General features: G+C 32.6%; 1 protein-coding gene across 1 annotated transcript; it reads right to left on the bottom strand.

Moving 5' to 3' along the window:
• Nucleotides 1-5,793: 5,793 nt before the first annotated feature.
• On the bottom strand, nucleotides 5,794-19,938 carry LOC134692114 (uncharacterized). The gene is made up of 5 exons (XM_063552535.1): nucleotides 19,356-19,938; nucleotides 15,574-15,732; nucleotides 10,031-10,172; nucleotides 8,266-8,502; nucleotides 5,794-6,846 (listed from the first exon to the last, which is right to left on the bottom strand). The coding sequence occupies exons 1-5, from the start codon at nucleotides 19,892-19,894 to the stop codon at nucleotides 6,661-6,663; spliced, it is 1,263 nt and encodes a 420-aa protein (XP_063408605.1). The 5' UTR covers nucleotides 19,895-19,938; the 3' UTR covers nucleotides 5,794-6,660.
• Between the last annotated feature and the right edge of the window lie 3,194 nt (nucleotides 19,939-23,132).

Genomic DNA, 23,132 nt, shown 5'->3' with positions numbered 1-23,132 from the left:
GACATCCGTAACTTGATACCTTAAACGGATAATAGTTATCAAAAGTACCAGGATTATAATTTAATACGCCAGACACGCTCAGAACAAAAAAGTTAAAAAGCCAAATAAATACGAAGTTGAAGAGCATTGAGGATCCAAAATTCCAAAAAGTTGTGCCAAATACGGCTAAGGTAATCTACTCCTGGGGTAAGAAAATCCTTAGTTTTTCGAAAAATTCAGTTTTGAAAACAGAAAATTTATAAAAATGACCATATAATTGATATTCATGTCAACACCGAAGTGCTGACTACTGGGCTGGTGATACCCTCGGGGACGAAACGTCCACCAGCAGTGGCATCGACCCAGTGGTGTAAATAGTTATCAAAAGTACCAGGATTATAATTTAATACGCCAGACGCGCGTTTCGTCTACATAAGACTCATCAGTGACGCTCAGAACAAAAAAGTTAAAAAGCCAAATAAATACGAGTTGAAGAGCATTGAGGATCTAAAATTCCAAATAGTTGTGCCAAATACGGCTAAGGTAATCTACTCCTGGGGTAAGAAAATCCTTAGTTTTTCGAAAAAATCAGTTTTGAAAACAGAAAATTTATAAAAATGACCATATAATTGATATTCATGTCAACACCGAAGTGCTGACTACTGGGCTGGTGATACCCTCGGGGACGAAACGTCCACCAGCAGTGGCATCGACCCAGTGGTGTAAATAGTTATCAAAAGTACCAGGATTATAATAAAACATTTTTTATCTTAAAATCGAAAACCCTTTTTGTTTCGGGTTATCAACATTTCGTAAAAAGCTACTGTTCCAAAAATGAGTATATCAGTTTCATTCCATGTTAACACAAATATTCTGGCTGGTGCAAAGTAAAACGACAAAATACCAAAAAAAAATAAAAACGGAATGTCCTTGTACAATTGGCAAAATCAAAAGCTCATATATATACATCAAATGTATGGAAAACATCTGTCATACTCCTAACTTGGTACAGTTACTTTCATTTAAAGGAAATGATGAAGTAAACCTTGTTTTAAAGCTAGCTGATCCTCTTACTGGTGTGACAGATAAATTAAATTATATTACATTGACAACAATATATGACAAAAACAAACAACCGTAATAGACAACATGTCGGAAATAGGGGTATAACAGTCAGCACACACCCAACGAAAATGTACTTTTTGCTTAAACCACGAAAAACTATACCCACGAATACAAATTGTTTCATAGTACATGTAGTACATTGTAGTGTGTGATAATTCACAAACTCAACAAATCATCACTTTAGTAAACAAAATGTTGCACTGGTAACATATTTCAATCCATATTTAGGTTATTGTTTTAAATGGAAATCGGGAACTTCACTCACAATACATTTGTACAACTATCCAAATAGGAGGAAGTTTGGATAAGAAATAAGTCGATCAGATTTTTTAAGTATGTGAGGAACACAACCTTTATATCTCCAATAGATAACCTAGTTCATACTTCCGCCTTATTATTTTTGTAATCTACCTTCGATTCTAATTTAAATTTTCCGTTTAAAAATTTTTGGAAATCATTTAAAATACATCTCCCTCATGTAAATATCTGATTCCTTTGTGTAAACTCTGATCTCCTTGTGATGATAATCTTTTCAACGTTTGTTTTAAGAATGGGATTTTATATATTTAGGCTCCAAGCATTAACAGAGAATTTTATTGTGGATTTTTTTTAATTTTAATATTGAAGTTAAAGCAGCGACCTATATCGCTTACATTCACATCATTTGGAATCTGGTGAAAAGTCCAATTGGCAATTATTCCAGTTATTTTCAAATCGAAATCGCATATGCATCGATTACAGAAGTACATTTTGTTTATTCTTTTTCTTTTCAATATATTTTCAATAAACTTCAATTACTTTTTCAACTCACCTCACGTTATAAATGTGTTCCTGCTCAATTCAAATTCAAATAACTAATATATACAATTGGAAAGAAGTTTATGGTTTTATAACTGAATATGCATCAATTCGATATTTGTTCATCAAGTTTATCACCGAATATACATCAATTCGATATTTCCATCAAGTTCATCACTGAATATGCATCAATTCGATATTTTACCATCAAGTTTATCCCTGAATATGCATCAATTTGATATTTTCCCATCAAGTTTATCCCTGAATATGCATCAATTCGATATTTTTCCATAAAGTTTAACTTAATACTGAATATGCATCAATTCAATATTTTTCCATAAAGTTTAACTTAATACTGAATATGCATCAATTCAACATTTTTCCGTCAAGTTATTAAGTTCTTTTTCATTTTCATATCTTCTCAATAGATATAGGAAGATGTGGTGTGAGTGCCAATGAGACAACTCTCCATCCAAATAACAATTTTAAAAAAAAGTTATAAAAAAAAACGTAAAAAAAAAGTAAATCATTATAGGTCATATCCTAGTTTGCCCGATATATTTTGTGTTCATTTATATGTATATGTTTACATGATTTCAATGAAAAGATTAGTTTTCAGTGTCCAGTGGCTTATTTTACAGGCTGATAGATACATAGATGATGCACCACTTGCATAATATGTTATAAAGGAACATACCTCAAGAACGGTAAAAGTGACGCTACCCATATTTGTAAATGATCTGAGTTTTGTGATAAGAAGCATTGTGTTTAAGTTTCATAACATCTGGTTGAGGCAAACTTAAGTTAGAGAATTGAAACCAATTTAGTGATGTTTCAAGAGGTAAATGTTAATGGCCCATCCCCTACGGCATAGCCATGAAAATGACTATCTTGACCAAACAAATTAACAGACTTAACTATGAATGCAATACATAATCGACAGGCCTTAACATGTAGATGCATAATAATGAAATAGTACCACAGATATCTGTTTTCGTATAATGTATATGATATCAATATCCTTTTTTATATATGAAAAAAAAAATTGACCACAATTACAGCTACTATATATATATTCAATTATATTTGCAACCTTTAATCCACCACTTTCTATATATGAAATTGCCAAATCCAAGTCAGGAATATGACATTTTTTACATGTATCCATTCATTAAATTTGTTTGAACGTTTGATTTTGCCTTTTGATAAGGAACAGTTAGAATTTTTATTGCAATTTCGGAATTTTTATTATTTTACTTTTTAGCACATAGTTGTCCCATTTGAAAGTAGACTGCAACTCCTTATTCACATATAAAGGATATAATAAAATCAACGGTACCAATTTTCTTGCACCACTGTCAATCTGACTTTGGGTAAGTTGTTATGCATATTTGCACTTTATCAGTAAATGTATAGAAACGTCGCCATGCAACGTCATCCAAACGTCACCTTTTTTTAAAATTAGTAAATACAATATGTTACAAGTATTTATTTCCTAAAAAATGAAGACTAAGCATGGACTAATATCCAATTGTTCAAAATATTTGAAGAAGTTAAACAAAAGCTCTGTTTTTCGACTTTTGGCAATGCAAATTAGCATGGATACAATTTGGGTACTCCTCATTACAGATTCATTGGCGGTGTGGAGGTCAGTTCAGACCAGTTTTTCTATTATTTCATATGGATTTAAAATAAAACGGGTGAAACCATTTAGTAATAATGAAACACCTACAAAATAAACACATAATGAAAACTTTTGTCGGAAGCATAAATAAACGTAGTTAAAAAAATATCAAAATGGGTGCAATTTGGGTACCCTCACGTTAGGTGAGTATAGCTGGATTAATTGGTGTAAATGATGAACTTAATAATCTTCCCGGAGGCAAAAAGTATTTGTGAGCTTTTTTAATATCTCATTTAATTTCAACAGTTGGATCTTTTCTCTCCTGATATAAATAATGCAGTAGATAGAAATATTACACATTCTTTAACATCTTCATCTATATGTAAATTACAAATTACTAACAATTGACTAATTGATTGGTGTTTATTGCCACTTTCAACACTATTGTGCTATCTTTGCAGTCAGTACTTATTGGTGGAGGAACCCAGACTCCCCAGAGAAAACAATTGACATTGAACATTGACATTGAACAACGAATTAGAATTCATAGCCTCAATAGAGGTATTTTACAAAATTTAGATCATGCATGATTCTTATAACTATGCACTATTACTGTAAAAACTGATCCCATCATGTGATAAAGCAAACTTAAGGTATCATGTGATTTCCCTGGCTGGTTAAAATTGCCATTTAATTAGGAGTCAAAATTGGGATTTGGTAAATTAATTAATAAGGGTTGACTGTATTAGAGTGGTGACAACTTAAAAAAGGTAAAACAATATATGGAAATAGTTTGAATGTACAGTATCTCAAAATGACAGTTAGACAAAGATGTACTATTTATCCGAGGTCTAAATTTAAAGAACCATTGATTTCAAGTATTGTTGACTCATAATTATTTGCGAGCTACCATTTTTTGGGACTTTGTGGGAACATTTTATTGTGAACCAATAATTCAAATTTTGAACAGAGTAAAACATTCCAATGGCTTGTATACATACTTTTGTAAAACTACAAAATCCAATCTTGACAAAAAAAAAAAAAAAAAAAAAACAGCACATGCATATTTGACCTCAACTTTAGCCTGGTAAACATGTCTCCTTGTGAAATATAAAACATATTAAAAATGACTTTCTGCTAAAGTCTTTTATTGATATAAAGTTAAAACCTTCTTACTTCTCACTAGACAACACTCCTGTCAGGTTTAATTCTTATATATGGGCAAGAATTCTTTAATAGAATTTTGGTGTCAACACTATGTTCTATTTGTAGGAAACATATAAAGAACAGATAAAGAAACATTTTTAAGACATTTATTTACACATTTATACCTTACACATCCTTACGTAAAAAAAATTTAACTTAAAATATATTAGCATCAAGTGAAAAAGCCTTAAACATCTTATTTCTAGGTTTTTAGTGACAAAAAGTGTGACATTTTTATACATGCACTTTAATGTGTGTGTATAACAGCTTATTTTACCTCATTTTAATGTGTAAATGGTTCAGAACTTACATCTAATAATCAAATTTTCCAAAAATAATCAATCCAATGTATTTTTCTGCTACCATATTTCTACAATAAAGAATGAAAATGTACTTTTGCATGTAACATTTGGTGTCAAACATTGTTACATGCAAACATTTATCAAATAAACATAAATTGCAGCACCCAAGGACTAAAATTGTTGTCTTATCCTATTCTTTATTGATGAAAAAATAGCACACTTGCTATAAATCTTTGTGCGACTTATGATAGGATCAAATCAAATCTTACAAATTTTAATCAAATACTTCATTAATGAAATGCTTTTAGTTGCTTTAATTTAATAAAATTTACAAATTATTAGATAATCTAAAAATCTGTACTTATATTAATTCAATTTATATTGTATAATAAAAATAAATCTGATCTCCAAATGTGCATGTAACATTGTCAATGTTACATGCAACAATACATATAACAGTATAATATCCACCAGGTCATAGTTTGGAGATGTTTGAAGTTATTTTATATAATACTGTGGATTCATTATTATTTGTTGTATATCAATTTTTGTGGGTTTCGTGGGTTAACCACGAAATCAAATGTTCAACGAAATACATATTTACAATAGGCGTAGTATACAGAGATTGTCAAAACCACGAAATCAAATATCCACAAATAGGCAAGTTTTCGGCAATCCACGAAAATTGATACCCACAAAAAAATAAATGAATCCGCAGTACATCACATACAAGTAAAAAAATAACAAAGAATATAGTATATAATAGAAATAAATGAGATTTCTAAATGTATGTAACTAGTTGACACGAAGAAGTCAATGTTGTATATACTTCAAAAATCTGTATATCAAACATACAGTAGTAAATAATTCCAGAAGCTTAAGACCTGGTCCAAACTTCTAACATTTTCCACAAACCAAAGGAGATTTTATATTTTAATTGAAATGAATTACTGTTTAACCTATGGCTAGCAACGTGTCAATGTTACATGCATCATCAAAGGAGCTTTATTCAATTTTTTTTTATACTTATTTAAATAATTTATTCAGAAAAAACACACTGATCCCAACAGCCATGAAATAAGCTAAGACAGAGGCAAGATATATTATTTGAAACAAAAATAAATATGCACAAACTTTATAAATTTTACAAGTGTAACATTGACCCCAAACAATGGAATTTTTTTGCTTTTAATCTACAAGACAGTTTTTGTCATTCAAAGGGTCTCATCTAACATCATAGCAAACATTATATACTCTTTTAGTTAAATGAGTAATTGACAAATGGAATAATCTTTGTGTCAATGTTACATACTCCATATATCAATAAATATGGTATTATAAGAAGTCATATTTCCAAAAAGTCTTTTGATTTTAGACGTCTTGCTAGAAGAAATTAGTGGTAAAGCATTTTTTGAATGAGAAAAAGGGGATCTATTTTTTTATTTTCATTGTAACACTTTTATCTGTTTAGTGAATTTTTGCCCATATATGTGGATGAAAAAAAAAGTCCCCAAAACATTAACATGGCAGCAATTGTTTTTTACAGCCTGTAAAGCTTTGATTCAGTTATATCATGGCAACCAGTTTTACTGGAGGAAGAAGCTTGTAAATTTGCGGATTATGGCATTAACTGAAATCAATGTTATTTAACATCATAAAGCTGTCTATCAAAATGTCCCGATCTTCTTTAAAAATAAGGTCCAACGGTTTCGCATAATAAATAATTGCCTCATCCATACTGTCATCATATGTCTTCTTCTTTTCAAGTTCTTCTATATGGTTATCAGACATTTTAAGAATTGTGAAATAAACCTGAAAATAAAAATAATAATGTTTCTCAGAACCTGATGTCTCCTCACAAACCTGTTTCAGAAAACAAAAGTAGCTAGTTATAGTAAAATAGGTAGAGGCTCAAGAGATCCTGTAAAGCTGTATTCCTACGCTGACAAAAAAATTCTTGAAAACAACGACAGGAATATATAATTACTTTGTATTAACCTTGTATCTCAGATGTTTCAGAAATCCGGGGGGGGGGGATGGGAATATATTGTATGGTTGTCACATGCTAAGAGATTTGTATGATATACTGTATTTCTGTGGCCGTATGACAAGATAAACTTGACATCATATATATATTATATTTCAATTTGTCATGTTTGTGGAATAAGAATGCTGTCAAATTAAATTTTATAAAAGAACAGAGTTCCAATGTCCCCCGTGTTGCACATATTTTCACAAATCAACACTATAATAGAATTGCACAACATAACCGGAAATAAATATTCGACTCAATACATATTTCTCGGGATTATTCTTAGTTGAATTCTTAAATTCGTGGTTTGCTGTAACCTATGAAACCCTCGAAAATTGGTATACCACGAATAAAAAGGAATCTACAGTAGTACGACCCAGACACAAGACGACAGAGAGTGATCCCTATGTGTCGCTGCAAAAAAAATCATTTTATCAGACAGAAAGAAGTTCAAGGGCCTTGACTTATCAGACTGGAACAAAATGGGAACTTGAACTGTAACAGTCCATGATGTATTTACATACCAAATATGAAGCCAATATTTAAAAGGGTTTGGGAAAAAAGTCTGCAAAACTTTAAATCAGACAGACGGACAGCCATAACTCTGTGAAAAAATATCAGACCGGAACAAAATGTGAACTTGAACTGTAACAGCCGATGATATATTTACATACCAAATATGAAACTCATCTCTTAAAGGTTTGGGGAAAAAAGTCTGGAAAACATTCAAATTCTATGAATTTTCTTTAGTTCAAGGGTCATATCTCTGTGAAAAATTATCGGACAAGAGCAAAATCCAAACTTGAACTGTAACAGCCCATGATGTATTTACATATCAAATATGAAGCTGACATCTCAAAGGGTTTAAAAAAATCTGGAAAACTCAGGATCTGCCAGACGGACCGTCAGCCATAACACTGAAAAATTATTAGACCTGAACAAAATGTGACCTTCATTTGTAACAGCCCTTGAATTATTTACATAACAAATATGAAACTGCTGTCTTAAAAAGTTTGGGAAAAATCTGTAAAACATAAAATCTGACGGACGGACAGATGGACACAGAGCCTTTGCCAGTAGGGGACTAATAAATATACATGCATGCTCAATAATATCATTTATACATCTATAGATGGCATGGATATTAATTTACATGTATATTACTTGTTTATTAATGTTCTAATTCTGCAATAAATTACCTTAGTCCCATCAACAACCATTCCTGGTTTCATAAACTTTTTAACTCCATTTTCTACCTTTGTTACATGATCTTTTCTACGAATTTCTAACAAAAGTTCTCCTGCATGCTGTCCTAGCACAGACTCAGTTAAATCCTTCAATATTTCTGGTCTGCAGGAACCTTCATCTTTTTCATCTGAGCATTTTCCGATTTTAATGGGTGGTTCCTCGCACTTTTGCCTTGAATCATTTTTCACCTATTAAAAATTATATCATAAAAAAAACAGTGCTCCAATGTCATCCCCCATTGCAAATATTTATTTTCCAACTTTCAAAGTTGTTTAAGGAACATAAATGCTACATAAATTTACTATCACGACTCATCTTCATACTTTTTTGAGATATTATTGAGCTAAGGCATATGAATAAATTGCATTCAAATCCAAAATGGAATAAAATCAGTAGTGTGTTTCTGCTGACAAGGTCATATTGCCAATTTACAAAGTCATTATGGGGCACAACTCTTACAAAATATCACGAACAGAACTCATCTTCAAACTGGCTTGAGTTATCATAGAACAGAAGGCTATGTACAAATTTTATCCAACTCTTACGAGATATAAATTTGCTAGAGTGCTTACAGTGTGGACAGATGCAGGGATACAATAACGGAAGAACAGACAGGGTTAAAGAATATGATTCCCGCCCACCAACATTTGGTCTCTGGGACATAAAAATATTTTGCAATGAATATCTAGTTAAAAGTTCAGACAAAATGTCAGATAAATGTAGTGTAGTCCATTACTGAATGTAATCTTCTTTTTTTTTTTTTTTTATTAAAAACACAAAATCATTGAACAAGAAAAAGCCCTTGCAAATATATTAAAAAAAATATTCAATGGTGTCTAGTACATTCATTATTAAATATGTACCACCAGAGCATTGTAGGCAACTGAAAAATTAACACAAAAATCAATGGAACTCATTTTTGGGATGTGAACGTGGATTTATAAGCTAAATCACATTTACATGTATAAAGCCAACTTACAAACATATTAATACACATTGCAAATTATTCAGTTTGCAAAGCACCGTGAAATCACAAATTGTCCATCTTGAAAGGGACCACCCAAGGACCATCCACATCAAGTTTGGTTCCAATTGGCCAAATGGTTTCAGAGGAGAAGATCTTTCTTTGAATTTTTGTCAAAATAAGCCTAATTTGCATATTTAGCAAAATCGGCAAAAGTATAAATTTTTTCGGAAAAACCTGTATCATACATGTCATATGTTAAACAACTCTAAATGATGAGGATACAGATAAAATTTGAACCAATTTTACTGAAAAATAAAGCGTTTTTTGCCATTTATAGAAATTTCTATGCATTTTACCCCTACATTTGTATGTTCTATTTATAGTTATGGCTGCCATTTTTGAAAGCGGGGGTTATCGGATACAATTTTAAAAGTAGACACCCTATGGATGATTCAGACCAACTTTGGCTCAGATTGGCCCAGTGGGTTCAGAGGAAAAGATTTTTGAAAAAGTTTACAGACAGATGACGGACGCAACGTCATGACAAAAGCTCACCCTGGCTTTTAGCCAGGTGAGCTAATAAACAGGGAAGGTTTGTGATTCCTTTTGCAGGTAAAGCTATATAAATATTGAAGAACAGAATACTGACCACATTTATTATTTGTATGCAATAAGGAACAGTCTTTTTCAATTTGTGTCACATAAAAGAGGGAAAAGCAGTTTACATTTTTTGTTCTAAAGCAACTTACCTCTACAACTGACACTAAAATTTGAGATTTTGAGAGTACAAGTTCATCCAACTGCTTTCCTTTTTGGAAGAAACAGAGGTCTGGTACTGATGACACAACTTTTTGATCTGCTAAATTTATCCATTTTGTGGGTCTGCCTTTTCTTAAAAAGATGAATATGGTATTAATTTGTGATGAAAGTGCTGGTCATTCAGGGAAATTTACTTCACAACAGTCATGACAGTTCAGACAGTTGTTGATATAAAATCAAAAATTTTGTAAGGAGACAGTAGTCAATGCAATAATTCAATAAAAAATATATAGATCTGCATTATCATGATTATCATTAATTACGGTAATATTCAAATTGTATGACAAAACAGAAGATACATGTACCCTATCAATACATGGATTAGACTCTAAACATGCTTCTCAAGTTTTATGACACTATATCGGAAAAAAATCTTAAACTAAAGCATGTAAAGGTTAAACAAAGTAAAAATTCTTTGCCGAAATGGAAAAAAAATATTTTCAAAATTTATGTATAGGTACTAAAGTAGCTTCAGTTCAAAATTCATGGAGGTAAGACTGTTTGATGAAGTTATTCAAGTTTTAAAAACCTTAACATACAGTCGACAGCCTAGTACAATTTAGCAATAAAAAAATGTCCAAATTTAATGCGAAAACGGAATTTTTTTAATTTATTTTCAAAACTTTTGTGTACATGTATGTATCTAAAATATTTTGACCATAGAGATGTTTCTGTCCAAGTTTCATGAAATAAATGAAGGTCTGAAGTAGTTAATTAAGATAAATCAAAGCACTTAAAGTGCAGATGGACAGGTTTTTTAACAGCCCATTTAAATTATACTGGTCAGGCATGTCAGTATATTGTATATATATATATGTATTCAAATAACCTATTCAATATTTTACTATGAGATTGGCAACATATTATTTTCAACCCATATTCAAAATTGATCTGTGTTCGGTGATAATAAGCATTGTGTATAACTTTTATAACATTTGGTTGAGGGAAACTAAAGTTAGAGAACAGAAACTAATTTTGGGACCTACGGACGGACAAGGGTAAAACTTAATGCCCCCTCCGCCGTGGCTTGGACATAAAAAGGAATTTAACAAATTACCTATTTAGGTCTGATCAGATCCCATACTGATCATCTTAAAAGGCCAGTAGGACCAATACATGTAGTGTTGAATGGGTACCACTAGGGAAATATATATACTAAGTTCAGTTCAATTTACTACATTCATGTGACATTGATTTTATTTATTCATTTAGGGCATGGTGGTCATTTTAAATGACTGGCCGCATCAACTGATACAAAGTCACAAATCTGAATAAAGGGTTTCTGCCAATGAAGCAAAATATGGCTGGTAGTAAAATAAGAAAATTACCAGTATCTGCTACACTAAAACCCAATGTTTATATACCATGGTATACCTTAATTCCAAATTCCAGTATTATACAAAAATTGAAAACTGATCCCTTATATCTCTGAAATAGTAAGACTCACATGAAGTTGGAATACTAACGAAAAGTCTTGCAAAAGGAAATAAATAAAAAAAAAAAAAAAAACGGCATCAGAATCAGATGAAAAATCCCAATAATACACAATGTGATAGCAATAATTGAATGAACTGTTATCACAGACATCTGTCTCGCCTGCTTTGCAGCAAAGTTTATTTTAGACTGTGTATATCTTAGAGTAAAATAGTTACAAAACCCGTTTGATATTTACCATGAACCAACACAATTTTCTAATCCTTGATTGATATTGACTGCACTATTTATGGGAATATTTAATTTGAGTTTTTTTTCTTCAGCAGGACCTCACAACCTGCATGAAAATGAAATGTACACACGCTAATGCAATATCATGATCATACCAAATATCACTAACCTATCATAAGTAGTTCCTTTTGAACTGACCTAATCACAAAACTTAACATACACTTTGTGGCAATTTCAAAGTCAGTGGACCATGTTTGAGGGGGTAGGACCTCACAACCTGCATGAAAATGAAATGTACATACGCTAATGCAATATCATACCAAATATCACTAACCTATCATAAGTATTTCCTTTTGAACTGACCTAATCACAAAACTTAACATACACTTTGTGGCAATTTCAAAGTCAGTGGACCATGACTGAGGGGGTAGGACCTCACAACCTGCATGAAAATGAAATGTACACACGCTAATGCAATATCATACCAAATATCACTAACCTATCATAAGTAGTTCCTTTTGAACTGACCTAATCACAAAACTTAACATACACTTTGTGGCAATTTCAAAGTCAGTGGACCATGACTGAGGGGGTAGGGCCTCACAACCTGCATGAAAATGAAATGTACACACGCTAATGCAATATCATACCAAATATCACTAACCTAACATAAGTAGTTCCTTTTGAACTGACCTAATCACAAAACTTAACATACACTTTGTGGCAATTTCAAAGTCAGTGGACCATGACTGAGGGGGTAGGGCCTCACAACCTGCATGAAAATGAAATGTACACACGCTAATGCAATATCATACCAAATATCACTAACCTATCATAAGTAGTTCCTTTTGAACTGACCTAATCACAAAACTTAACATACACTTTGTGGCAATTTCAAAGTCAGTGGACCATGATTGAGGGGGTAGGACCTCACAACCTGCATGAAAATGAAATGTACATACGCTAATGCAATATCATACCAAATATCACTAACCTATCATAAGTAGTTCCTTTTGAACTGACCTAATCACAAAACTTAACATACACTTTGTGGCAATTTCAAAGTCAGTGGACCATGACTGAGGAGGTAGGGCCTCACAACCTGCATGAAACTGAGTAGTACACACGCTAATGCAATATCATACCAAATATCACTAACCTATCATTAGTACAAACTAGAGGCTCTCAAGAGCCTGTGTCGCTCACCTGTTAATGTGTTTACTGATGTCGGCCATCTTCGTTGGTAGGAGGGGTCATTAGACACTTTTTTTAAAAATAGATACCCTAGTATTATGATTGTGGCCAAGTTTGGTTAAATTTGGCCAAGTAGTTTTAGTTTTCAAGTTACAAAAATGACAAAAAGTTCTTAAATATTGACTATAAAGGGCAATAACTCCTTAAGGGGTCCTCTAACAATCTTGATTATGCTGACTTATTTGTAGATCTTACTTTGCTAAACATTATTGCTGTTTACAGTTAATCTCTATCTATAATAGTATTCAAGAAAATAACCAAAAACTGCAAAATTTCCTTAAAATCACCAATTTTAGGACAGCAACCCAACAACAGGTTGTCCGATTCAACTGAAAATTTGTGAGGGGATATATCTTATTCTGATGGACATTAAAATCTTGAAAGATTAGCCCTAAATGTCTTAGTTTCAAAGATATAAAGCAAAAACTGCATTTTACCACTATGTTCTAATTTTAGTCATGTCGGCCATTTTGTTTGGAAGGCTGAGTCATCGGACACATTTTTTAAACTATAAACCACAATGATAATTGTGGACAAGTTTGGTAAAATTTGGCAAAGCAGTTTTAGAGAAGAAGATTTTTAGAAAAGTTACAAAAAATGATGAAAAGTTGATAAAAATTGACTATAAAGGGCAATAACTCCTTAAGGAGTCGACTGACAATTTTGATCATGTTGACTTATTTGTAGGTCTTACTTTGCTGAACATTATTGCTGTTTACAGTTTATCTCTATCTATAATAGTATTCAAGATAATAACCAAAAACTGCAAAATTTCCTTAAAATAACCATTTCAGGGGCACCAACCCAACAACAGGTTGTCTGATTCTTCTGAAAATTTCAGGGCAGATAGATCTTGACCTGATCAACAATTTGACCCTTTGTCAGATTTGCTCTAAATGCTTTGGTTTTTGAGTTATAAGCCAAAAACTGCATTTTACCCCTATGTTCTATTTTTAGCCATGGCGGCCATCTTAGTTGGTTTGACAGGTCACGCCACACATTTTTTAAACTAGATACCCCAAGGATGATTGTGGCAAAGTTTGGTAGAATTTGGTCCAGTAGTTTCAGAGGAGAAGATTTTTGTTAAAGTTTACGGACGCCGGACGCCAAGTGATGAGAAAAGCTCACTTGACCTTTCAGGTCAGGTGAGCTTAAAATGAAGTAGTTCCTTTTGAACTGACCTAATCACAAAACTTAACATACACTTTGTGGCAATTTCAAAGTCAGTGGACCATGACTGAGGGGGTAGGGCCTCACAACCTGCATGAAACTGAGTAGTACACACGCTAATGCAATATCATACCAAATATCACTAACCTAACATAAGTAGTTCCTTTTGAACTGACCTAATCACAAAACTTAACATACACTTTGTGGCAATTTCAAAGTCAGTGGACCATGACTGAGGGGGTAGGGCCTCACACCCTGCATGAAACTGAGTAGTACTGATGATAATGCAACATGATAAAAAATAGCACTGACCTGTCATAAGGCCAAAATAAAAAATAGGTTTGTTTGCTCAAACCTACCTACCCGGAAAAAAGCTGCCTACTCAAATTCTTTTATTGTCCTGATTTGAAGAAGTTTTTTTTTTAATCAAATAGACATGCAGACTTACTAACATCTGATACATTTTGTACTTCAATTTCTTTTAAAAAAAATAAAAAAAAAAATGCCTACCTACCTATCCACTGTCTCAACCTTTGGGTAGGGTTTGGGCAAACCAAAATATTTTTAAGTGTAGCCTAAGGAGTTTCTTTTGAACTGACCTAATCAGAAAACTTAACATAGAAACTGTGTATTAATTTCTGACACTAGACTTTGACTGAGGGGGTGGGCTTCAGTACAAGCATTTGACTGAGGGGGTGGGGCTTCAGTACAAGCATTTGACTGAGGGGGTGGGGCTTCAGTACAAGCATTTGACTGAGGGGGTGGGGCTTCAGTACAAGCATTTGACTGAGGGGGTGGGGCTTCAGTACAAGCATTTGACTGAGGGGGTGGGGCTTCAGTACAAGCATTTGACTGAGGGGGGTGGGGCTTCAGTACAAGCATTTGACTGAGGGGTGTGGCTTCAGTACAAGCATTTGACTGAGGGGGTGGGGCTTCAGTACAAGCATTTGACTGAGGGGGTGGGCTTCATTACAAGCATTTGACTGAGGGGGTGGGGCTTCAGTACAAGCATTTGACTGAGGGGGTGGGGCTTCAGTACAAGCATTTGACTGAGGGGGTGGGGCTTCAGTACAAGCAAGAAACTGAGATGTACTGATGATAATGCGACATCATACCAAATACCATTGTCAGTGGCGGATCCAGAGGGGGGGTTCCGGGGGTGCGCACCCCCCCTTTATTTTTGCCGATCAATGCATTTGTATCGGGACATATGTTTTGCACCCCCCTTTCGAAAATTCCTGCATCCGCCCCTGATTGTCCAGTGGTTTCAGAGGAGACAATTAAAATGTGTAAAATTTTGAGGGACGGATGGAAGACTACACGGACAGACGATGGACGCAAAGTGATGGCAAAAAAATGAAATGTTAATACTAATTATACTTACTGCACTTTTAAATGACACATCTGGGCAAAACTTTGACAGAGAGGAATGTAATAGGTTTCAGCAACCTCTTGCAATTGATTGTATTTGTCTTGAAACAATTTTAGCAGGATTGAAAGTTCTTCAATAAATTCAAATACCCTATAACTTGCCAAGACATCTCTAAAAAGATAAAAGAGAAATTATAATACATGTACCTTACACCCTGAGAGTATAGATTCATATATACTATATTCTCTACTTTTTGGTTGTTTAAAGCCAACTTGAGCAATATTTCAGCTACATCGTACAACTACAACTACTACACAGTTTGGAGTAATAATCAAGTGAAATAAAGTTTTTATATGTTAATTACATGCATTAAATTAAAACTGTGCTAACAACATTTTAGAACTTGTTCATGGCACAAAGATTGTTCTCACTATTCTACAAGTTTTTGAAAATAAAGTAGACTTGGATTCAGTCTTGGTCTTTTCTGATTTTTCATGATTGTTCGATCTCTCATGCTTAATAGCACAATCTAATTTGTAGATTTTACACCAAGTTACAAATGAATTAGTTTTTGTGTCACTGTGAACTTTGCATGCAGAACACACCATTATGTCATCCCTATCGCCTAGCCAGGGTCTTTCACGTTCTCATTCGACAGAATAATTAGACCGTTTAGTTTTCTCATAAAGTCATAGACAATAGACAATAGACAATATTTTATTCGCACAAACACATTTACATAAATGGTTATGGCATACAAAATTAAGACAATAAACTTACAATAGTTAAATTGATTACAATTATATTAGAGTGACAGTGGTATTCACAGCAAAGAAGAAAAAGGCTATAAATATCAACAGTTAACACATTATTAATGTTCATCATGTTCATGAACAATTGAAAAAAGAAGACAAACAAAAATTAGGTTGGCAATGCATATTAAAAGAAATACAAGTTATACATGTTATACAGATGTTCTTAATACATTTTTTTGTAATAAAAGACAATCTTTAATATACTTTATGGTGGTTTTTATAATGACTGGTAGACTGCTATTTAAAAGTACAATCAAATGCTTAAGTGTTATAGTGGACAGCAATTTAATAAAATTGAAATTAAGATTTTTATTAATATTTTGTATATAGGTACAACATGTATCCTTTAACATGTTTAATGATGTATAGCATGGACAGATTGAGAAGAAATGGTATTCATCCTCAATTTCTTGTCTGTTACAGGATAAGCAAATGCGTTTACTTCTTTCAATGTTGGTATAACACCCTCTTTCAATTGCTAGGGAATGTGCACTTAGCATGCTTAGTTTAAATTTACTGAGAACTGATCGGTCAGTTTTGAATTAACATATATATCAATATATGGGGGCCTTTTTCTAATTCTTTTAGTATGACAAAAGAAATTTAATTTTTCACATTTATTGATAGAACAATTTATAATTTGATAAGCCTGGTGACATAGATTCTTTGTTGGATACTATTTATGGGATATTTTAAATTTTTTATGGAAATATTCTTTATAAAGCACAAAGGTGTCAGTATTCACCTCAGAAACTTACAAAACCTTTAAATAGACTGATTAAGAAGGGATATAATTACAATACTGTTGTCAAGTCATTAAAGATTGCATATTTTGGCGTTAATATTGATAAGGTCTTTGTGTCGGAACTAAAGACATTTATTCTAAAAACAGTTGTTGGCATGACATGGGTTATGTTCTTCTCATATATGTTATGATGGTATGATACTAAACCCCTAACAGGAAGGATTGTGCCTGAGGTTCATATGATGAAATCATAATCTTTCAGTCAGTTTAATTGAAGTCTGGAGCTGGCATGTCAGTTAACTGCTAGTAGTCTGTTGTTATTTATGTATTATTGTCATTTTGTTTATTTTCTTTGGTTACATCTTCTGACATCAGACTCGGACTTCTCTTGAACTGAATTTTAATGTGCGTATTGTTATGCGTTTATTTTTCTACATTGGTTAGAGGTATAGGGGGAGGGTTGAGATCTCACAAACATGTTTAACCCAGCCGCATTTTTGCGCCTGTCCCAAGTCAGGAGCCTCTGGCCTTTGTTAGTCTTGTATTATTTTTATATTAGTTTCTTGTGTACAATTTGGAAATTAGTATGGCGTTCATTATCACTGAACTAGTATATATTTGTTTAGGGGCCAGCTGAAGGACGCCTCCGGGTGCGGGAATTTCTCGCTACATTGAAGACCTGTTGGTGACCTTCTGCTGTTGTTTTTTATTTTGGTCGGGTTGTTGTCTCTTTGACACATTCCCCATTTCCATTCTCAATTTTACATTTGTTGTTTTGTACTGTACACCTAAAATTTCTTTAATAAATTTAATATGTAAATGTTCAAATGGATCTGAATCTTTGAACACTTGGCTTACACCCCAAACTTCACTTCCATAAAGAGTTATTGGAACAACTAAAGTGTCAAATAATTTTTCAAGCATACTGCAGGAATTATCTAAAGAGACTATTTTTTGTAATTTTAAACCAAGCCTTTCTTCCTTTTTCCCTAAGATTTTTTTTTGAATGACTTAAACTTCCTAAACAATTTATAGTTATTCCAAGGTAACAAATAGATTTAAAAGTCTCAATATGTTCTTTTTCTACTTTAAAATAATTACAGTGAGATTTTCCATTAGAATTGAATATCATAATTTTTGATTTTTGTTTGTTAACATCAAGTTTCCATAGGGAACAAAATTTAGTTAACTCATTTAGTGCATTTTGAAGCCCTTCTTGGGTTTCAGACAATAAAATAATGTCATCTGCATATAATAATGATGTTAATTTAACATCTCCTATAACAATTGGTTGAGTGTTAGCATGATTAAGGTCATTTACAAGGCCATTTATATAAATATTAAACAAAGTGGGGCTAAGTACATCCCCTTGTTTTACTCCACAATTTGATATAAATTCATGGCTGACATACCATTTTGAAATTTAATTCTGCATTTGTTGTCATTATATACATTGATTGGATGACGTTAAAAAGCTTGCCTGGAAGATATGATCTGCTGTTCTAGCTTTTTCTTTGAAGCCAATCTGATTTTCACTTATCAAATTATTGGTGTTAATAAACTTAATTAGTCTAGTGTGTATAATTTTATTGAATAATTTTCCCAAATTAGAAGTCAATGAGATACCTCTATAATTAGAGGGGTCAGATTTGTTCCCTTTTGTTTTTATGAATTAAAGTAATCAGACTTTTGTTCCATAATTTTAGGAAGCTGCCTTTCCAATCTAATTAAAAACCGATCTCTCATGCTCCCATTTACTGATATGTCGCATGGGACATATCAGAAAACGGGAGCATGAGAGATCAGTTTTTAATTAGATTGCTGCCTTTCATAAATGCTGGGTCATATTCACGGAAACCTCATCTGCCTGTCTCTTTTGTGGCCGTTTTACCCCGCTGATGTATATTTTGTACTTCCACATTATACAATGTTATAAAAATAAAAAAGAAACTGTGCAATTTTTTAGTAGGGACGGGCAGGGACACATGTAATTTTTGTTTTCTAGTAGGGACAGACGCGTACACTAAAAAATATGCATTCTGACATCGTTTGATTTTTTTTAAATTGTAAACAAAAATATATATATTTGTGGTTTTTGAAATACAATTGGGTCATTTATCTTGAATCATGAATTGATGAGTTTAGAGGCTTGGGGCCTATACTCCCCACTAAAAAAAACCCAAGTAGCCACCTTCTTTTAAAAATCAAAACTATTGAAACAACTGTGAACTCACATGTGATAATAATCAGGATTTGAATTTTTTGCCTTGTATCCTCCTTCAAAGATAGAACGAAGCTCCTTGATAATTTCACCAAATACCGGTTCCAATCTAATGTATATGTCCCTTAAAAAAACACTCGATCGGCTCCGGGATAATCCAGGCTCACAAGATTCAAATTTTAGAAATGATTTTATTCTTTCAATATAATACTTTTGTTGATGTGTAAAGGGTTCAATTGTCTTGTCCAATAAATTAAGTAAATCATTCGGAGTTTCGGTGTAACACTTGGAATAAAAAATGTGTAATCTTTCAGCGTGGTATAACTTCCAAGAAGACACGAATTGTGGAATATGATACTTTGAGTTTGAAACGTAATTGTTGTAGTTTAACCTGGGACTTAACCTGCGTCTCTTATTTTGCCTGGAGAATGAACTGGATGACGAAGAAATATTATCATCTTCGTGCTCATCAGTCGGAAAACATATGTCATCGAGACTGTTTGCCTCCGAAATTGACGGAGATTCTCTATCCTGTACACATAGTAGATCCATCTGGAGGTTCGTAATCGGCCGAGTTGTGACGAAAAGGGGAGAGAAACAGTGTTGGATAATTTGTGTGAATTGTAGTCATTTCGTATCATAACCATTTCGTACCTGCAATTTCGTACCATAACAAAAAAATAATTGATCAAACTTTTTGCTAGAGTTACATTAACCTATATATCTGTCTGAGTTTTTAGATCACTCATTAGAGTAAATATAGCTATTCAAAGTTTGGGCTTCAAAAGTCCACAAAACTATTGACTTTATACAGACATTTTCTTTTTAAAAGGGTATGTTTTTGACAAATGTAACATTTATTCATAGCTAAATTATTTCTTAAAATAATGCCAAAATGTTCATTCTAATTACTTTATTGGTCTTATTATAAAATGCCTTTAGTGAACCATGGTATAGCAAACAATGAAAGTACGGGTTATATTCTTCTCATATATATGTTATGATGGTATGATACTAAACCCCTAACGGGAAGGATTGTGCCTGATATTCATATGATGAAATCATAATCTTTCAATCAGTTTAATTGAAGGCTGGAGCTGGTATATCAGATAACTGCTAGTAGTCTGTTGTTATTTATGTATAATTGTCATTTTGTTTATTTTCTTTGGTTACATCTTCTGACATCAGACTCGGACTTCTCTTGAATTGAATTCTAAATGTACGTATTGTAATGCGCTTATTTTTCTACATTGGCTAGAGGTATAGGGGAGGGTTGAGATCTCATAAACATGTTAAACCCCGCCGCATTGTTGCACCTGTCCAAAGTCAGGAGCCTCTGGTCTTTGTTAGCCTTGTATTATTTTAATTTTAGTTTCTTGTGTACAATTTGGAAACTAGTATGGCGTTCATTATTACTGAACTAGTATATATTTGTTTAGGGGCCAGCTGAAGGACACCTGCGGGTGCGGGAATTTGTCGTTACATTGAAGACCTGTTGGTGACCTTCTGCTGTTGTTTTTTCTATGGTCGGGTTGTTGTCTCTTTGATACATGCCCCATTTCCATTCTCATTTTTATTTTATATATTTGTAATTAAATCAGAAAAAAATGATGTCGGTTACGGAAACATTCTGCAATATATGTTAAGTTTATCAGCGCCTAAAAATATGTGTGTTTGTGTTATATGAAGTACCTTGATCCGTTTTAGGCATATCAAACAAATATAAAATCAAATCAAAGAATATAAGCAAAGTCTGATAGGTTTTGCTGAGCTCAAATATTATTTACATATTGAGAGCATGCCATTTCGAATGTTGACAGAGTAATTATGGTTAAATAACATTCAGAGACAATTAGAACGTTACCACTATGTTTTATGTGAAGATTTCTCCATATTTCTTGTCTGCTTTTAGGAAAACATATCTAACAGTGAAAGTAATTTGACACACCGCTCTGACACTGATATCCATACACAGAGTAACGAATCAAAACGCCCCTTAGGCTACAAAACCGAAATCTTGGCAACATGTAATATAAAAAGAAATATTTTAACACAAAATGTTTAATAAACATTTAAAACCTTCAGAAACACGAATTTATGATAAGCATTGTATAAAATAAACTGAATGCATTTATGAGATACAGCGATTATTAATTTATCTAAAAAGCGTCCAGGAAACTTATGACAAGAGTGAATTAAAATCGGAAAATTCATATGTATATCAAATATATTTAAAAATATAATGTATAATTACCAAACCGTCAGCGTTCAGGTTAAAAAAACCAGTTACATTTCCAATCTGAACAAAAAAAAACCTGTAATGGGTCTCGTTAAACATGTTATTTTTGGAATTATACATGTATACTTTAATATTATAATTCACTTTTAAATGCCATATTTTTATTGGCTATAACGAGGGTGTTAATTTACTCTATCACATGACTGAGCGGGTGACAATTTACAAAAAGATCATCAGTGACGCTCGAATAAAAAAAAAAGAAAAGCCAAATAAAAGTTCGAAGTTGAAGAGCATTGATAACCAAAATTCCTACAAGTTTTGCCAAGTACAGCTAAGGTAATTTTTTTCCTGAGGTAGAAGAGCTTTAGTTTTTCAAAATTCTAAATTTCTCAGTTGTTAAGCCTTTGTGTTAGTTCTGATTTATTTTTTAGCACTTTCTCGTATTTCAGAATTTAACAGAATCTGATTTAAATAAACATTGTTGTTGTTATTGGTTTTGGAAGGCGGCTTACTTATGTAGTAAATAAATATGCCAATGTCCATACTTTTTTAAACTGATTTCATATATAACCTCAGTTTCATTAAACTTGCAAATGAGGAAATTGGTGTTATCATAAACTGAGACGTAGTTTTGATTCACCATTTGTTCTTAATGATTTCCGTAATGCCTTGTACCAAGTCCGGAAATTGGCAGTTGTTATCTTATAGATCGTTTCTGTGTGTGTTGCATTGTCGTATTTGTTATTTGTTGCACTGTATTTTGTTTTATTATTTTCTTCTTATAGTTGATGTGTTTACCCCAATTTTAGTTTGTAAACCGGATTTGTTTTCCCTAAATCGGTATATGACTTTCATTAATTAAAAGCGGTATACTACTGTTGACTTTTTAATTATGTTTCTTTTAAGCATTCAGTAACGCACAGGTTTTGATGGTAATTAATAAGTCTAATACGATTTATCTTTTTTTTTCGGTGAATTTTTGTTTATAATCATTGAATTGAAACTTCAATCTTTCTTAATAAATCAGTACGTTCGATTTTGGTTTTAAATTAATATGATATTAATCCCATACATGCATATACATTCATATATATATAAAAAAAAAGAAGATTTGGTATGATTGCCAATAAGAAGACTTTCCATAGGAAACCAAAATAACATATTAACAACTATAGGTCACCGTTCTGCCTTCAACATTAAGCAAACCCCATACAGCATAGTCAGCCTTTAAAACGCCCAGAAACGACATATGTAAAATATTTCTACTGAGAAAACTAACGGCCTAATTTATGCGAAAAGCAAATATGTAACACAAAAACAAACGACAACCACTGAATTATAGACTCCTGATTTGGGGCGGGCACATTCATACAGAATTTGAAGGGGTCAAACCAACCCTACCCTAACCTGAGACAGCTGGTTAAAACTACAACATATTAACGAACTATAAAATTAGTTAAAACAAAGCTTTACTTATCAGATGGATAAAATACAAGTGGATGTGGACTGTGGTTTGTTGTTTTTCGGGGTTTGAAGTTAACTGATACTTGA

The sequence above is a fragment of the Mytilus trossulus genome, chromosome 12, assembly GCF_036588685.1.
Source record: "Mytilus trossulus isolate FHL-02 chromosome 12, PNRI_Mtr1.1.1.hap1, whole genome shotgun sequence".
NCBI classification, from domain to species: Eukaryota; Metazoa; Mollusca; class Bivalvia; order Mytilida; family Mytilidae; genus Mytilus; species Mytilus trossulus.
This window is presented reverse-complemented; position numbering and strand designations above follow the sequence as displayed.

What these genes read in the sequence shown, in the direction of transcription:
- LOC134692114 (XM_063552535.1), bottom strand. Translation starts at nt 19,894, where the DNA reads ATGGATCTACTATGTGTACAGGATAGAGAATCTCCGTCAATTTCGGAG. An exon ending in ATGTGTCATTTAAAAGTGCA is followed by an intron (nt 10,173 to 15,573) that starts GTAAGTATAATT and finishes CATCTTTTTAAG; the next exon opens with AAAAGGCAGACCCACAAAAT. An exon ending in TGGTTGTTGATGGGACTAAG is followed by an intron (nt 6,847 to 8,265) that starts GTAATTTATTGC and finishes TTTTATTTTCAG; the next exon opens with GTTTATTTCACAATTCTTAA.